The sequence below is a fragment of the Prunus avium genome, chromosome 1 (assembly GCF_965620075.1).
Source record: "Prunus avium chromosome 1, drPruAviu1.hap1.1, whole genome shotgun sequence".
Classification (NCBI taxonomy): domain Eukaryota; kingdom Viridiplantae; phylum Streptophyta; class Magnoliopsida; order Rosales; family Rosaceae; genus Prunus; species Prunus avium.
The window spans coordinates 42,059,410-42,077,068 of NC_142284.1; the positions used below are offsets into that span (position 1 = coordinate 42,059,410).

At 38.9% G+C, this 17,659-nt stretch overlaps 3 protein-coding genes across 8 annotated transcripts; 2 read left to right on the plus strand and 1 right to left on the minus strand.

The window, feature by feature from the left end:
• Window positions 1-213: 213 nt before the first annotated feature.
• On the plus strand, window positions 214-2,137 carry LOC110750380 (uncharacterized). Its single transcript, XM_021950700.2, has 3 exons — window positions 214-1,047; window positions 1,154-1,497; window positions 1,677-2,137. Exons 1-3 carry the CDS (start codon window positions 354-356, stop codon window positions 2,040-2,042), a joined length of 1,404 nt encoding a protein of 467 aa, XP_021806392.1. The 5' UTR covers window positions 214-353; the 3' UTR covers window positions 2,043-2,137.
• Window positions 2,138-6,881: 4,744 nt separating this feature from the next.
• MGT3 (magnesium transporter 3) lies at window positions 6,882-10,842 on the minus strand. Of its 4 annotated transcripts, none has more exons than XM_021950683.2 (7): window positions 10,685-10,842; window positions 9,338-9,982; window positions 9,018-9,088; window positions 8,606-8,734; window positions 7,921-8,262; window positions 7,404-7,451; window positions 6,882-7,292 (listed from the first exon to the last, which is right to left on the minus strand). In XM_021950683.2, the coding sequence occupies exons 2-7, from the start codon at window positions 9,771-9,773 to the stop codon at window positions 7,062-7,064; spliced, it is 1,257 nt and encodes a 418-aa protein (XP_021806375.1). In that variant the 5' UTR covers window positions 9,774-9,982; window positions 10,685-10,842; the 3' UTR covers window positions 6,882-7,061. The 4 variants fall into 4 exon arrangements, with proteins under 4 accessions (XP_021806375.1, XP_088102833.1, XP_088102832.1 ...); XM_088246707.1 differs by having other exon boundaries at window positions 9,338-9,812; window positions 10,685-10,836; XM_088246706.1 differs by having other exon boundaries at window positions 9,338-9,812; window positions 10,656-10,834.
• Window positions 10,843-13,987: 3,145 nt separating this feature from the next.
• LOC110750351 (suppressor SRP40-like protein) lies at window positions 13,988-17,588 on the plus strand. Of its 3 annotated transcripts, XM_088249736.1 has the most exons (4): window positions 13,988-14,462; window positions 14,989-15,832; window positions 16,176-16,333; window positions 16,517-16,651. In XM_088249736.1, exons 2-4 carry the CDS (start codon window positions 14,991-14,993, stop codon window positions 16,519-16,521), a joined length of 1,005 nt encoding a protein of 334 aa, XP_088105862.1. In that variant the 5' UTR covers window positions 13,988-14,462; window positions 14,989-14,990; the 3' UTR covers window positions 16,522-16,651. The 3 variants fall into 3 exon arrangements, with proteins under 3 accessions (XP_088105862.1, XP_088105860.1, XP_088105861.1); XM_088249734.1 differs by lacking the exon at window positions 16,176-16,333 and having other exon boundaries at window positions 13,989-14,462; window positions 14,989-15,856; window positions 16,517-17,588; XM_088249735.1 differs by lacking the exon at window positions 16,176-16,333 and having other exon boundaries at window positions 13,990-14,462; window positions 16,517-17,588.
• The last annotated feature ends 71 nt before the right edge of the window (window positions 17,589-17,659 follow it).

Genomic DNA, 17,659 nt, shown 5'->3' on the forward strand with positions numbered 1-17,659 from the left:
AATTTTTTTTTAGAACCCTTTAAAGTTGTATTCAAACAGGTCACAGATTAGAAAGATTGTACACCAACCCCAATTTTATCCATTTAAAAAGAAAATAATGGAAAAAAATTAAAATATAAAACAGGAGTGCAGGACCAGCATCCTGATTTTACAATGCTCATTAATACCAAAAATATATATATTTCCTACCAAAAAAGACAGCAGTATTATAACCTGTGGATTCGTTATTATTGCTTTTCCTTAGACAATAAAATCTCCACCTCGTTTATAACCAACCAACAATCATTTCCTCCTCGTTTATAAGTTTTGAATGCTAGAATTCATGAAAGAGAGAGAAAGAGAGAAGAGAAGGAATGGATTTATGGGTGGTAGCAGCAGCAGCAGCTACTGAGGCTGCTTATGTAGCAAAGTATTGTTGGCATAAATGGCTTTTCAAGGAAGGTTTATCAGAATCGGTTCATGTTCATGGGCAATCCCAGATTCTTGGTGATTCAGTAATAGATTCAGCTTCTGCTAGTGGTGGTGGTGAAGAGCATTTGGCTCCAAAAGAAATGAAAAAAACTGGGCATAGGATGGAGGAGCTGACTGAGTCTTCTGGTGAATTGGTTTCTGATTTTGTTGTGACAGGAAAAGCTGTGTATTTTTCTCATGATAGACTAAAGAAAAGCAGATATCTTGGAATTAAATCTAATGGGTATTCTTATAAAGCTCTGGATTCTATAGAAAATTGCTTTTTGGCTCAGGTGTTGTTGTACAGGGAACGTGCTGGAGTGGAAGAGGATGTGGATGGTTCATGTGCATCGTCAGCATCAGCATCACCATGTGTTTTGACAATGAGGCCATTATTGGTTAACAATGGGAGGCAAGTAATTGGATTTGCAAGTGTTGATTTCAATGAGGTGTGGTTGGAGAGTGAGGAAAGAGAGTTTGAAAAGAAATGTGGCTTGAAAGAGAAGGCCCGGCAGCGGAGGCAGAGGCAGAGGCAGAGGCAGAGGAGATGTAGCAGCTCAACTACATGGGTGTCTGGTAGACCATTTCACTCACAAGGTTGTACGCTATTCTTTTGTTATAATGAACTTTGCTTTTTACATGTTGCTCAAAGTTTAAGATGCTATTTATCTTGTGCTTAAAATTTATTTTTTTACTTTATCAGATTCACAATATGGAATGCTTCTTTGCCTTATTGGAATCACAATTGGAATCATGTATACTATTGTTGCTCATAAAAGAGAAGTTGACAAGTTAAATGAGTCGCTGAAGCAGACGCAGAAGTTGGTCCAAGATTTGCATAAGGAGGAGGAGGAGGTAGAGATGAAAGATTCATTAAACTTGAAGGAGCTCAGTAATTTGGGTTTTGAGTTCCAGGGAACTGACCAGACGGTAGATGATGATGTTGAAGCTATGAGCAAAATTGAGGCAGAACTCCTAGCTGAACTAGAGCTTTTGGAACTAAACGTTAACACTTATAGCTTAAGCAGAACACCAGATATTGTGGAGGTAATTATGCACCTGAATCATTTCAATTATGCAGCGTATTATTGGTTAACCATACTGCAGAAAGGCCTAAGAACAGTTTGCAACAAGCAGTTTCTGTGGTTACCAATTTACAATCTGAGGCAGAAAATGATTTTCTTTTATGGAGCATAAAATTTGGGCAATTGGGTTTCTCTTTGCAGCTGGATCCTGACTTTGTAGCAGATGTTGTTGAGGAAGATCTGAGACTTGACAAGGTCAATTGGGAACCTGCTGGCAGTTCATCAGACTCAGATCATGAAGAAGCTGTGTGCCCTAGGGAGCTGAGTTTGCGTCTTCATGAGGTGATCGAGTCAAGGCTTGAAGCACGTATCATGGAGCTTGAGACAGCGCTTGGAGCTAGTCAAAAGAGGGTGCATTCAATGGATTTTGAACATGTAAAAAATCTCAGAGGGACTTCAATGAATTTAACAGATAGACACAATGAAGCTTATGAACAGATTAACAGGGTGACTTCAACAGATGAGGAAGTTGAACACAAAATTGCAAGAAGAATGTATGTATATTAGTCTTAGATTTCACTTAATTTTTTGACTAATTACAAAAATGAGAAATAGATCACTAATTGATGTATAGAAGTTAAAATTACTTGTGGTCCATTATAAATGAGGTGATCTTTGCTGCTACGACTGAGTTCCAAGGTTGCGAAAAAGTGCTTAGCCAGCTGAACAAAACACAAATTGTGCTCATCCCAAAAGTCCCGAACCCTGAGTTTATTGGCCAATATAGGCCGATCAGTCTGTGTAACTTCGCTTATAAAATCCTTTCAAAAGTTCTGGCTAATCGTTTGAAGCTTATCTTAACTGAGGTAGTGTCGCCCTTCCATAACGCCTTTGTGGCAAACAGACAGATTCATGACAATGTTTTAATCGCCCATTAAGCTTTCCACAGATTAAAATTGAAGAAGAAAGGGAAAAACTATCAATTGGGGATAAAGCTGGACATGACAAGGCTTATGATCGCATTTAGTGGGATTTCTCAGAAGGAGTTATGTTGAAAATGGGGTTCTGTAGAAAATGGACTTCCTAAGTTATGGGGTGCCTCTCCTCTGTTAATTTCTCTGTGGTTTTGAACGGGAAGAATGGTTGTTTTTCCAAGCCTTCTAGGGGTCTTCGCCAGGGAGACCCATTATCGGCCTACTTGTTTATTTTAGTTAATGATGCTCTCTCTCACCTCATATCATCTGAGTGTGCTAGTGGTAGGCCACTTCTAGCAGAGCCTGCAGGCAAGGGCTGGGGGGCTGTTTGAGCCCAAATTCGGTTTCCAGCAGCAAAGGCTGGCCCGGGCAAGCTGTGGGGACCACGAGCTTGGGCTGGCCCGAAGGCAGGGGGAGCCCGAGTGCTGGTGCCACGTGGCGGCTTCTGGGCTGTCAGATTCATTTTTGTCCTTCAATCCAACGGCAGAAAAAATTTTCTGCAAAAAAAAAAAAAAAAATTAACAAAAAAAAACCCAAAATTTGAAATTTGAAAAAAAAAAAATATCTAAAATTTGAAACCCAAAATCTTATCCGAAAATATTGTCCAAATTAATTGTTTAGGTAAACAAATTTGTTAAAAAAACAAAAAAGTGAATATCATTTGTCCTTTGCCATGACAACTGCTGGAAGTGCATTTTACTTTTTGCAAGGGCAGGCACTATGTGAATAGTGCTTGCCCTAGTCCCCCTTGCCATAGCAAGGGTTTCACTATTGGAAGTGCCCTTAATGGCATCAGATTATGTAACGGCAGCCCCACTCTTTCACACCTGTTTTTCGCTGAAGATACCCTTCTCTTCATCAAAGCCTCCCCTGAGAACTGCAACAGAATGACCCACATTTTGGACGCCTACTGGGCAGCTTCTAGCCAACTCGTTAATTTGGACAAGTCTAATATGTTCTTCAGTCCAAATACCCCGGGTTTTATCAAAAGAAGTGTGTGTTCAGTATTAAATAATAAGGAGGCGGATAATCTGGGGAAGTATTTGTGGGTTTGTCATCAGTTTGGGGCCGCTCAAAAAAGGAGGCCCTTGGTTATGTAAAAGATCTTATTTTGAAGTTTATTCTCACGGGTGGAACAAGGAGCTCTCCCCTGCTGGGAAGGAAGTTTTAATAAAGGCAGTTGCCACTGCAATCCCGGCTTACCCGATGACCTACTTCAAATTGCCAATTACTATATGCAATGAGATCAATATGGTCATGGCTTCTTTTTGGTTGGGTGATAATGATTCTGGGAGAAAAGTTCACTGGAAGAAGTGGGCAGATTTGGGAGAGGCAAAAAGTTGTGGTGGACTTGGGTTTCGAGATTTGGTTTCTTTTAAGGCTTATTATCACAAAACATCCCTGACGTTTGCGAAATTATCACATTGCATCCCTAATGTTTTTTTGTATCATTAATGGTCCCTAACGTTAATACAGGTACTCTTAAATAGTCCCTCTGTCAAAAAAACCGTTAAATCCAAGGGTATAATCGTCAAATCAATCCAAAACTATAATTTTTTTTTCCTTCCCTTCTCTCTTTTTTTCTTTCTTCTTTCTTCTTTCTCTCCGCCTGGCCCCGCTCACTCTTCTTCTTTCTTTCTTTTTTCCTTCCCTTCTCTCTCTCTCTCTCTCTCTCTCTCTCTCTCTCTCTCTCTCTCTCTCTGTCTCCTCTAGCCACCCAAACCACCAAAGCCACCACCGTGGGATCTTATATCCCTGCCCCTCTCTCTACTCTGTCTGCAACTCTCTCCCTGCCCCCTCCCACAGCCCACCAACCCATCCACTCTAGCCACCTAAACCACCACCTCGACCTCCATAACCACCACCGTGGGATCTTATACCCCTGCCCCTCTATGTACTTTCTCTGCAACTCTCTCCCTGCCCCATTCCACAGCCCACCAACCCAGCACTCTAGCCACCCAAATCACCACCCCGAGAGAAGGAAAGAGGAAGAAAAAAGAGAAAAAAGAAAAAAGAAAAAAAGAGAAAGAAGGAAAGAAGAAAAATGAGGAACAAAGAAGGAAAGAAGAAAAAAAAAAGGGAGAGAAAGAAGAAACAGCGAAGGAAAAGAAGAAGAAAAGAGGAGGAAAGAGAGGAGAAAAAAAAAAAAAAAGAGAAACAGAGAGAGAGAGAGAGAAGGGAAGAAAAAAAATATATAATTTTGGATTGATTTGACGATTATACCCCTAGATTTAACAGTTTTTTTGACAGAAGGACTATTTAAGAGTACCTGTATTAACGTTAGGGACCATTAATGATACAAAAAAACGTTAGGGATGCAATGTGATAATTTCACAAACATCAGGGATATTTTGTGATAATAAGCCTTCTTTTAATAAGGCTTTATTGGCCAAACAATGCTTGAGAATCCTTAATAACCCTCAGGCTCTTTGGGTCAAGATTCTCAAAAGTTTGTATTTTCCGAATTGTGGTTTTCTTGAGGCTGAAAAGGGTGGCAGAGCCTTTTGGGCATGGAATAGCTTACTAGAAGGAAGAGATGTTATTCTGAGTGGTGCTAGATGGCAAATTCTGGGAGGCAAATCTGTAAGGCTGTGGGAAGACTCATGGCTCCTCCAATCTGAACATGGGTACCTCCGTCCACTTTCTCATGTCCCCTTCTTTGGGTCCAGGATAGTAGCAGATATAATTGATTGGGAGCATAAGATCTGGAAGTTGGTGGACATTGAGAATCTGATTTCTGTGGACGAGGCCAATGAGATCTTTTCCCTTCCAATTGGAGGTAAAGATATTCCTAACCGTTTGATTTGGCCTTACACGAAAAATGGCTCTTATACAGTCAAGTCGAGTTACCACTGGGATCATAGGGGAAATCAAGCGAGCTCAGTCAAATAGGATTGAATCCTCTCACCAAGTGGATAAGCAAATCTAGAAGTGTATCTGGGCTTGCAAAACTCTCCCAAAGATCAAATTATTCATGTGAGGTGCTGTCTATGGGATTCTTTCTACCTTTGCTAGCTTGTTCAAAAGGAAGTTGAGTCCCTCCCCTCTCTGCCCTCTTTGCCATGATTTTCCTGAATCTGTGGAGCATGTCATCTTCTTATGCCCATGGGCTTGAAAAGTTTGGTATGCTAGTAATCTATCTTTCAGACCTGATGACCAAGCTTTCTCTTTGTTGGATAGATGGATTTTGGCTATTTCTTACTGCTCTGTTTTCTCAAGCCTGGAGAAACAGTGGATTTTAACTCATGCCTCTTTTGTGTGCTGGAGCATCTGGAAAGCCTGGTGCTCTTCTATTTATGACCAGAATGATACTGGCCTCCCCCCTCCTGACGTGGTGGCCAGATCGGTGAGTTGGGAAGCCTCTGAGTTTCTTGCAATTTGCACGTCAAATGAGGGTGTCATCATCCCAAGTCTTGAGGGACATGTGCTAAGCTCGATTGCTCATAAGTTGTTGCCTCCCCTAGTGGGCTACATTAAAGCAAATTGTTATGGTTCATGGGACCAGGCGTCAGAGGGTTGCCTCTTCTGGTGTTGTCCTAAGAAACCATGATGGGCAGGTGGTTGGTGGTAAGGCTAATATGTTTCAGGCATTGTCTGCTGACCAAGCTGAGGGTCAAGCAATGTTGGATGGCCTGTGTTTGGCTAAGGACCACGGTTTTCTTAAGGTAATTGTGGAGATGGACTCGCAGGTCTGCTTTTCTGCAATAAAGGATAATATGTCTTGTGTTAAGTGGTACTTGTTTCCTATTTTCCGCGATATCAGTGATTTGAAGGATTCCTTTGATTCAACCAAGGTGGTTGGTGTGAGTGGTTCGGTACTCTCATTCCTTAAGAGAGGTCAGGGGTTCGATCCTTACTCTCGTATGGAGTCACCACTTTGGCCAGCACTTTACCCCTTACGGGCCGACCCGGTGTGAGCGGGAATTAGTCTGGGTTGTGGTTAAGGCTTAAAGGTCCCACTCATAGTTGGGGCCATCCAGAACCACCTCGTGGTTCAGACAAAAAAAATAAGGGATTCCTTTGATTCGCTTCGGTGGTCTTGGGTCCCTAGGTAAGCAAACCACACAGCGGATTGGGTAGCTTCACATGTTAAAAGGGGATTGTGCGCTGAGGCTGCCCTGGTCTTCATCTTGTCTCGCGATGGCCTGCCTTGCCCTCCGACTATGTCTGCTCGGTCTGCTCGGTCCTGAGGTGGTCCTTGGCAGTTTTTGTTTCATTGTCTTGGTTCTAGTTTTTTAGTGCTTTGTGTTTTGCTGTCGTTGGACTTTTGTGGTCTCGGCTTGTTTGTTTGGTCCTGCCTTTGGCTTTGTTCTATGAAATATCCAGTTACCAAAAATAAAAAGTTAAAGTTTAAATTACAATTTTTCATTAGGGAGCAGTGCAGACGAGAAGCATCATCATGTTTTCCTGAGTAGGTTGCTCAGGAGCAATCTTTAAATATAGTTTCAGAGTTCTACATATCATTTCCTGATTGACGCAATTTTAACGTAATAGCTGTGTTCATTACATGTTCTAAAATCACCTGGATTTTTCTATTCTGATAGAGAAAACCCAATTTTCACTGTAAGATTGTGAGTCTTCATTCTCATTGAATTAGTTTACTCTCTATACTTTACAATGGAAAAATCCTTTTGTACCTAAAATAAAGCAGAAAAGAGAAGTACAAGAACCCACAGGCAACACCACAAATAACGAGAACCCAGCTGAATGTCGATGGATTATCAAAAATAGAATCGGGAAGATTCATTCCAAAAACTGCTGTAACTGCAGCAAAAATTGTGGCCACGAAAGTAGCTGCTGTAAGAAGCAACTCAAATTGTATCAGATGGTTCTGAACATTGCCCTGTCCATTAACAGAGTGTAATATTAGAATACATTTTTATAGTAGTTCAAAGAAATATTGTCAAAAGGCAATCTAAGATTTTGAAAATGGAAGCTGTTAATCAATCCTTACCAGTTTAAAGTTAATCAAATCTTCAGTATCATCAATGTATTCTTTTAGCTGCATCACCAATACAAGAAATAATTTTTTGTCAATCACTCACCAGTCAACAGTTTAATTTTAATCCAATCTTCAGTATCATCAATATATTCTTTCAGCTCCATCACTAATACAAGATATAAATTTTTCCAGAAGTGTCTGCATAGTAGAGTGACAACTCTTCAAGGTCACTTAGCCAAGAACCATATCTCAATATTGATAAAATCAGTCTTTATTATATTAGTACTAAGCAACTCTCTCTCTTAGTCTTCTTTTTATTAGCTCAAATGGACCAGGGTATTTGATTAGAAGTCTCAAACTCAAAGCATTCTGATTCTTTCCTATTGGTTAGTTTTATTCTTATTCTTTCATGATACAGATGACAGAGGTTCCTTACTGATTTATAAACAAACAGTAGTAAATTCATTTTTCAAATACTACAATTTCGATAAACCTAAAAGCTATAAATACGTAGCAAAACATCTCATACCGATAACACCTTGCTGAGAGTATGGTCAATGACAACAAAGTATGCTTCAAGCAGCATTTCCAGTTGGTCAATGTTTTCTCCACTATTAGATGAACTCAGTAAGCTGGGTCTGCTTGAACTCACAATACTGCTAAAAGCCCTTTGCAATTTATGTGCTCCACTGATTGACCCCACTGGAGAAACAGGAGCAGATTTTGAGCCCACTCTTTCCTCACTTGAGGTGTCAGTTTGAAAACCAAGGTCACTTAGGGGATAACCCTCTGACCTTTGTTTCTTCTCAGTTAGGTACATCTCGGCCATGTCACCGTCATCATCCATGAGATGTTCTATTTCATCACGAACCTTGAATAAATTAAAAGAAATTATATTGAGGGGATGAAAAGCAATAGATATTAAGAAACCGATGCTCTATTGTCACCCAAGTTTTTTTATCACAAAGCCTCCCATATTTTTACCAACTTTATAAACCCAATTTTACCCTTATTCATCTAGTAATATAACAAATGAAAGAATAAGAAACTCCCATTCACCCCCTCCTTCCCCATGCCAGCTGGCCCTTTCTTTCTAAATATTCTAAGTTCACAAAATTGAAAAGCAGAAATAAATGAGGGTAAATATAAATTTACATACGACTACAACAGAATAATCAACCTTATGAAACTAAGTATATTCTATCATGTTTTACCTTCTGAACTCGTTGCGTCACGGCAAGGAGGTGCCCTTTGAGTCTACGCACGCGCTCTAGATTAAGAGTGTTTATAGATAATGCTAGTTCATCCAGCACAGGGTATATCTCCATTGCCAGTTCTTTTACCTATCATATTGATAAAGTTCATTAATGTAATTGATTTACACTGATGATGATCGCTGCTTCATTGTGCTGGTATTGTTCAATTTTTCTTCGTATGATCCAACAATTCACAATACAATATAGATAGAGTTCTGAAAGATGACATATACATGACTAAGGACATTACCAATTGGTGACAATTATATCTCCAGAATGTAGCGAGCAAGAACTTCGTAGGATTATCTAAAACATAAATTCAGCAGGTACCAAAAATAGTTACGGTGCTGTGCTGTAGATAGATGGATACCTGGGCATCTAGAGACGTGCAAGTTAGCTCCAAAGCCAGCTCCAATGCTCTAAACTCGAAAGGCAAGTCATCTGAATCAAATTAGACTCGTTGTCAGAAATGTATTAGACATTTAGTGTTACTTAAATGATTAAAAATATTATGAAAAGAAAATCTTAACTTTTGGTAAAGAAACAAGTTGTCACTTAGTTTTAGTGGAAACCTGTTTTTTACTGTCCGATTAGATACTTTTAGGAATGGCATAAAAAGGTTATCACTGGCATACATGTGAAAAGTATGAGTAAAAAGCATTAGGTATTACACACAACTAGTTTCCTTACCAGATTGATCTTTGTTTGACTGTAGGCGTTTGCACAATTCAGACTTGTACTGAACAACACATCCATCCAGAGAATTCATCAGGATAACCTCATCAGCTGTGATTATACACCTGATCTGTTCAAGACTAACAACAATAGCTTTCTCCCTTCCTAATATTGTAGAAGGGTAAATGAACAAAGGGTCCAAAAGTCGGAGATCTCTGGCAGGCAAAGAACAATGTCTCATTATAGTAGCCTTGTCTAGCTCCACAACGCTTGTGTTCCCAAGTGGATCAATCTGTATCCAAGAACGACTTCCATGACCCCTCTTCTTCAGTCCCTGAATACCGGACCACCCACGAATTCCATGTGCATGAAAATTCGCACTCCCAGTATTATTAGAGGAGGTCGATTCTGGAAGATCAGACAGAAGTAAAGGGGTTCGTGATCCTTCCATTGGATTTTATTCACCCTGCTTTGGGTGCTAATCCAGAACCTGGAAGAAGACAGCATCTATGCTGGTGCATATTAAATGGTGCTAAAATGCAACACCAAGCAACGACAGCCATGTCTGAGCAAGCTAGTTATTGATGAATGTATATGCATGAAACCACAACCACTGTATCGACCCTCATTCCTGTTCTTGGCGCATGTATAAAATAGAATCTGAAAATTTTAATTCAATATTAGAAATTCTTTTTCGGTAAAGTGTTTCAAAAAGTATAAACTCATCTATAAGATATAAAAGAAAAGTGAAGGGTTTGTGCGTGAATCACTATTCTGGAAAACACCACTTTGGAGAAAGTATTTAATATCAATTCATGAATTCTACTCGCTTCAACGAAGAAAAGAATGGAACTTTATGATGTACTTCATGATTGAGTCTCAACATAAAACTATGCTATAACACAACTAATTGAGTGTCATTACTGGGTCGATCCACATTTTGAAGTCAAAAACAGGAGAGTGCAACAGAGGACGAATCAACATAAATTAGAAGTAACAGTAACAGTAACACGAACAAGTTCGATTTCCTAAACTGATGTGAAGACAGACTCTATTGACCTTATTTCTTTTTGTGGGTTCGGAACACACAGAAATTTAAGAATAGTTTTCCATAAATCGCATGTATTAATAGTCTCAAACAGGACCACCTAAATCCAATCCATCATGGTCACGTAAATTTCCACAAAAACAAAGAATGCAAAGAGAAAAAGAAAACCCATCAGTTTAAATGATAGCTAGGAAGCAACGAGAAAACCCCATTGAACAAAATCAGCAAATGACAAAGAATCTAAGAAAAACACAGATAGAAGAATCAAAGAAAACCAATAATTACCCTGTGAAAAGAGCTCGAGATTGACCGACCTGAGATTGAAAATGCTCGATGGCTCGATGGCTCGATGTGAAAACTTGAGAGAGAAGCAGAAGATGCGCCTCCTGTCTCAGTGAACAGAAGAACCCGATGGCATGGCCGAGATAGTATCCACCGACCCGCCCCGTTTACTTTGGTTTATCTTATAAATCCCAATAATGTTGCACCTAAATATTATAAATTGTTTTTTACTTTTATTTTCTAAAATGTGGTCTTATATTTAAGGTATTTAAATCATGTGCCTTTTTTCTTTTTTTGAATTGTTAAATCATGTGCTTTTGAATTCATGTTCAACATTAGTCAATCTTTTTATAAATAGGAAATTTTAAACTACTTTAATGTTTTTGGAAATTTGAACTTGGTGTAAGTCTGAATACCATACTAAATATATCTCCAATAGTAGTAGCAAATTAAACTCTTTAAATTAAAGTTTGTTAACCTATGTGGCAATTTAAAAAGTTATTTTTTTGTTGAGAAATTTTAGGATTGAATTTATAATTCAGCCAAAAAAGCCACTAGTCACAAAGGGCCATTACAATAAAGAAGCTGTCTAACATCAAAATTAAGACAATTTGATGCGCTTCCATTAACGATCATGTAGGATCAAAGAAACTCTGACATAGACATCCCAACAAAGATTGTAAACTCAAAATAATCAAAAAGAGATAAAGTTTGAAAAAACCAAGTCATAACAATACAAATAAAAATCTTATAAATGAGAGATGAAAAGCTCTCACAAAGGAGAGATGAAAGGCTTTTATAAAGGAAAAGTGAAAATCTCTCACAAAAGGAGAGGTGAAAACTACACAGAGAACCCAAAAAGTCTGTGACTTATTTCAAACATAAAGAAACCGCAAAGAGGATGGTGATGGAGATCCGACGCTGAAATGCAGGTGGAGATCTGACGCCGAGACGCAGCCTCCTGTGATGTTTAGAGGAAAATCATAGCAAAACGAAGACAAAAAGGGGCATGGGCGGAGCCAATTAAGGGTCACTTGACCCTTCTCATCCTTTGATAATTTGTTTTTATATTTGTTGCAGTTAACTCAATTACTTTCTGTGTTACATGGCTAACCCTTATCATCTTTTGAGTTTACTCACTTTCTCATTTTTCTTCTTTTCTTTGTTTACTATTTAAATCTCTAGACTATAACAATTAACCAAGTACACTACAAAATCCCTCTTGACTCTAGTAGTATCTTTTTTCTAACACAACATCACATAAACATACCTCATAATTCGCAAGATTTCTCGTGATTTCTTTAATCGAATGAGCCAATCAATTAGGCAAAATTATCACTCTCGCTATTTAAGGTTGACCTAACTCTGCCAATAGGGGAAACCTTTTGTCTCTGAAAATGAGGGGAGAAGAGAGGGAGAAAGAGAAGAGCACCCCTCAAAGTGAAAAACATATGTATGAGGGTTTTTTTAGGAGAGAGGGGGGTAGGGTTTGGGAGAGAGTGTCGGAATTTGAAAAGATTTATTTGCTACTTGAATAATTTTGCTCCAACACACTCTCCAATTCAATTAATGCAATATCATGGAAAAAAATTGAAAACATGTGAAAAATGTCTATATATTTATAATATGAAAATAGGGTTAATCGTTTTATTAGTCCCTGAACTTTGACATGATTTGCATTTGAGTACCTCAATTTCCAAAATGGTTCCTGTGGTCCTTTAACTTTAGTTTCGTTTGGACAACTAGTCTCACTGTTACTTCTGTCAATTTTTTCGTTATATTTAGGGCATGTGGGGAGTAGTTGAGGGACAAAAAAGACTTTTACCTCTTTTAGCTTCTCTGATACGACATTTAACACATCAGAAAATCTGAAGAGTTACGAACCAAAGAAGAAATCTCTCTCTCCCCTCTCCCTCTATCCCGATTTCTACCCCCTACCCAGCCATCCAACTAGCCCCATCGCGATCTACCCCACCTCCTCTATCTCTTCTGACATGCCTTCTCAATTTTCTTCCAAATCTTTTAACAGACCTAGCTCTCATCATAACTTACTCTCTTGTTCTTCTAATTGGAATTGTTCCTTATGGGTAGAGAGTACCAAACATGGTCCATCGCTGAAAATTTTGAGTGACTATACCATGAGGGTTTTGTCTTTTGGGTCTCTCAGGTGGATCCTGAAAATTCAAATTCAAAGAAAAAAAGTTGTAAACTTGTAAAGACTTCTCCTTTACTTGCTCTGCTTAGCTTAGCTCTTGGTGCTTGCCTTTCCCACAAGATTGCAGATGCTTTGTCATTTTTCATGTTCATCAAAACTTGGGCAGCCAATGCCAGACAACAAGATGAACATATAGTGTGCCCCCAATTTGTATTAGCCACTCTTCCCACCAAGAAACATATCCGAGTTTAATCCAAGGATTGGTATCAGAGAGAGAGAGAGAGAGAGAGAGAGAGAGAGAGAGAGAGAGGCGGTGGAAGTGGGGATGATGAGATGGGTGAAGGGGGATAATACAACCAACCTGAAAAGACCTATCTACCCCTAAATATAATGAAAAAATTGACAGAAGTAACGGTAGGACTAGTTGTCCAAATGAAACTTAAGTTAAAGGACCACGGGAACCATTTTGGAAATTGAGGTACTCAAATGCAAATCAAGCCAAAGTTTAGGGACTAATAAAACGATTAACCCTATGAAAATAAAAAATGCATGTTTTTAACATTTTCAAAGTAGGTTTCATTTTTCTGAAGTAAAATTAAATGTTTTAAAAAGTCAAAGTCAACTTTCTAGTCTTGAAGAGAGAGAAAGAGATTGCAAGTTTGATTATTGAATTGCATAAGGGTGTTGGAGAGATCTTTTATGATGTGTCTCATCTATTTGAGCATCACAAAGTGGTTGAAGAGTTTATTAGAGATGCTGACCTAACCTACAACTGTAACTATTAATTAATCTTAATATGATCTATTTGATTTTTTTTTTTTTTTTTTTTTTGCTTTTATTTTTAGTATACGCAATAGTCTAAATCGTAGAGTAGAGGAATTTCTCACACACACAATACTAAAATCATAAGTAGTCAATTCGAACATGACGCAAGTTAAGACTTTTCCATTGGGCTAGATCCGTTTACTGTTTTGCTTGTTTATTATGTTGAAAATTGGCATTCTAATTCAGGGAAAATGCCACATTATTCACAACTCACAAAGATCTTATTCCTCAAATGGACACTTTCGTCCACGAAGCAAATTACTATTGTATCCTTATCCCGTGACGTGGCATCGCACGATAGGACGAATCCGAACACCTGAATTAAATCCCAGCATGGGACGGCTTATGTAGCGCCCAAAGAAGGTAGAGTAGTTAAAATGGCGCGAAAGGCAGTGAGCGTTAGTTACAGATACAGAGGGAACCCAAAGAAACGCCGAAAATGTCGCAACGCCTTTCATCATCAGATTTTCCCACTCACAAACCCTAATTTCCCATTTGGCATTCCCTCATTATTATTTCTACAACACAATTTCAGATATTCAACGGCAACAGCTTTCAGTTCTATCTTTTTTATTTATTTTCTATTTTTTTCAAAATTAGGGTTTATCAATCAAAGGGTTTCTCCTTCTTACATTTTTTCTAATATTTGGGTTTTGAAGATTTGTAAGTTTTCAATTTCTATTTCTCGGGAATTTTTTCGATTCAATTGAGGGGTGGGAGGGTTTCCTATCACAAAAAAAGGAAAAGAGAGGTGAGGAGGAGGCAGAGGACTGCTGATCGTCCCGACCATTTAGAATTGGGCACCGAAGGGCTTCTTTGTAATGATTCAAGTGAGCTTCTTTCCTTCTTCATCTATTTGTTAGATTTATGAATCAATTTGAATTTAGCTATCAAATTCATGTCTTAGATCTGGAAATGAAATTTCAAGAATTTATCGGGAAAAGACATTGCTTGTTGTCTTATCATATTGAAATGCTTGTGCAAATGACGGCTCACGCAGTTAATTTGGTAATTGTTGACATTATAAACACATGAAATTGTATATAACTGGTAGGGTTTTAAATTTGTTGGTTTTATTAACCCATTCTTTTAAATGGCTCAAAGTTTTGAATTGTGTGAATTGATAATGACATGTGTGTCCGCCAAACTAATACCGAATGCTCCTCTTTGTAGACGGGTGTGTTTTGCTCAACTTGCAAATCTTAGTTAACTGTTATTGTGATAGCATTTTCCATTCAAGCAACCAAGTTGGAAATCCATCAACTTACTGCGGATTTAGTTTCTGTACTTTATAAGATTTGAAAGCAAAGTCTATCAATTATATCTGTTATGAAATTTGTTTTGGGCATGTTTCAGTTATGGACTTGGAACCTGGCAGCAGAAACAGTAAGCATTCAGAAATAGTTGTTGATGGAAGTGGAGGCAATAAGCACTCAGAAACATCACAGGCTCCTGATGCGAGTGATAGAAATAGCCCGTCAACAATACGTCTAGAGGCTAATGCTAATGAAGGTGATCTGCGTGTCCCGTCCAGAAAGCTAATCTCTTTGTCCTCTTTGTCTTCAGTGGCATCAGACTCGTCATTGGAAGATCTCTTCCAAGTGGATACAAATAGAATTTCCACTTCACCACATATTGCTTCCCTCCCTAAACATCATGACCACAGCTCTCTGGGTCCCGCATCAACATCCCGAGTTTCGGATGTTGGGCATGGTATGTCACCGACAGAATCCCCCACTGTTCAAATGATGGAACGGAGTGGAGGATATGATCCTTGTAGGATCCCGTCTTCTGTGTTTGCAAGAAGTAAATCCAACAAAGAAATGGAATGGAGTGTTGCTTCCAATGAGTCATTGTTTAGCATTCATTTAGGCAACAATAGCTTTTCCAGAGACCATATATTTTTGCTGGGTGATTTGACTAAGTCTGGGGAACTATATAAATCAGGCGAGTTGTATGGGCTCAGTCCACACCCTCCTCCAATTCCTGAGCTAGAAATTGACAGCAATGGGATTGAAGAGGTGAGGGAATCTGGAGCTGAAGGAATGGAAGATGAGACCGTCAAGGACACTGCAAGAACAAATGCCGAAGATCATAGTGAGGGAAGAGTGCCAGCTCCAACTGTATCCTTCAAATCCCATAGCCTCTCCCGCCGTTCCGATGGGAGTGGAGCTAGCACACGCTCTTTTGCCTTCCCAATGTACGTCTATATAAGTTTTCTAAGGTGAACTATGCATGGATAGTCCCTATCTTTTCATATGGATGTACTGTGTACTAAAGGATGGGCATGCATGCAGTTTTGACTGTATAATACAGAGCTTGTGTTCATAGAATAATTTCTAGTATTATACATGCTCATGCACACACAAAATTCAGACATACGCATGTCTACAGTAGTTTGTGTGCATAGGAAGCATCATCTGTGTGCATGCTCATGTATGTATATATGCACGGAAGTTCCCAAACCTAGAACTTTTCTTTTATTGGCTAAGATCCCGAACCTTGAACTCGGTCCATGAAGAATATAGCTTTGTTTATTGCAGAACAAAGAAGCGTGCATGGCCATTGTGCTACTGTTCTAATTGTAGTTGGGCGTTCTGCTATGGTACATGGCCAACCTGCTACTGTTCGGATTGTAGTTGGGCGTTCTGCTACCCTTGGAACTGTAGCAAAAAAGAATCCATTGTGATTTTACAACCATGTATGCATGTTTCTTTAACCATAGTGGCCATTTGTCCGTCTTTAAGTAGAAACAGAAATCCTTAATAATAAGATTTTCTTTTACTAAATTATCATCTATATATTTGATATCTTTTCATGTCTCTGTGTCTCTTGCAAATGCAATCTATCGTTTGTGACTGTTATGCACATTTTGATATGGCAGATTGACAGATGGGATGAAAAATTCTATGAAGGTTACACAGTATACAGAAGAGAAGTGTCTGGAGCCACCAGCAGCGGCCAAAGTATCGACTAAAAAAGTAACCAAATCAAAACCCACCTATTGGTGTCGTTGCTTTTCATGGTGCAAGTGGGGTTGTTCTTGTCATCGTCACTGTTCTTGTCCTTCTTGTTCTTGTTGTGGTGGTTGTTGAGAAATGTAAGTGCTATCCTCTTTCTTTGTCCATAATGAATGCCTAACCTTCCTTTAAGGTACTTGTTCCGAGAAAAGTATGTATAGTTACAGAAGATCAGTCATTCACACATCGAAATCCTCTCAAACTCAGTTGATAGTTGGAGTGTCTTCTATTCTATGTCAGATATCTAGTGCAAGAATTTCTAGTACCCTAGTTTCAGGTCATATTTTTTGCTTTGGTTTATGCACAACATGCTACATGGTGTAACTTGAATTGTACACTAGGTTTAATGCATCTTATAATACATGTAGCATTTGCCTGCAATAAGGGAAACTTGTAAGCTCTCTTGTCTGATTAGTCTCAGTTTCATCTAGTGGGAAGCCCTGAATGCTACACGAAATCTGCAATGCTTCGCATTCCTAAGGCATACGAAGAAGAACAACTCAGGTCTCTCTCTCTCATTTGCCATATCATAAAGTAATGTGAGCAGAGCAGGCTGTGAAAAACCTTGACAGACAAAACTTTCTGTCAACATGCTGCTCCAGGAAGAATGTGCTACCAATTTGACAAGAGCAATCTGCCAAGCCAATCATGGCGAGAATGGAGCCCAGAGGGGCATAGCTAGCAACATTTTTCGCAACGGAAGCTGATTTTAATTGAAGCATGGATTTGAATGACAGAACATTCAGCAGCAGAATCAGCACCAGCCCTTATGTTATCTTGATTTATCAGGCATGGTCCGAGAGTACAGAGCGGGCTCACCACATGTTACCAAAAATCTCCTTCCAACAAAGAATACTTTTGTAATGTACATAACCAATTTGAGATGCCATATGATCATTTAGTTTTAAATATGCAGGTCCGCAATTTTGTTTTTTATTATATTTACCTGGATATTTTCTTCAAATGAGACTGTCGCTGAAACGATAAGCAGGATATTTCACAATTAG

Bases quoted from the DNA above. Each gene is read 5' to 3' on its own strand.
- MGT3 (XM_021950683.2), bottom strand. From the start codon at position 9,773: ATGGAAGGATCACGAACCCCTTTACTTCTGTCTGATCTTCCAGAATCG. The intron at 8,263-8,605 runs GTAAAACATGAT...AATTTATTCAAG, and splicing joins TGACGCAACGAGTTCAGAAG to GTTCGTGATGAAATAGAACA. The intron at 7,293-7,403 runs GTAAGGATTGAT...GTTAATGGACAG, and splicing joins ATTTGATTAACTTTAAACTG to GGCAATGTTCAGAACCATCT.
- LOC110750380 (XM_021950700.2), top strand. From the start codon at position 354: ATGGATTTATGGGTGGTAGCAGCAGCAGCAGCTACTGAGGCTGCTTAT. The intron at 1,048-1,153 runs GTTGTACGCTAT...TTACTTTATCAG, and splicing joins TAGACCATTTCACTCACAAG to ATTCACAATATGGAATGCTT. The intron at 1,498-1,676 runs GTAATTATGCAC...TTCTCTTTGCAG, and splicing joins GAACACCAGATATTGTGGAG to CTGGATCCTGACTTTGTAGC.
- LOC110750351 (XM_088249734.1), top strand. From the start codon at position 14,991: ATGGACTTGGAACCTGGCAGCAGAAACAGTAAGCATTCAGAAATAGTT. The intron at 15,857-16,516 runs GTGAACTATGCA...TTGATATGGCAG, and splicing joins GTCTATATAAGTTTTCTAAG to ATTGACAGATGGGATGAAAA.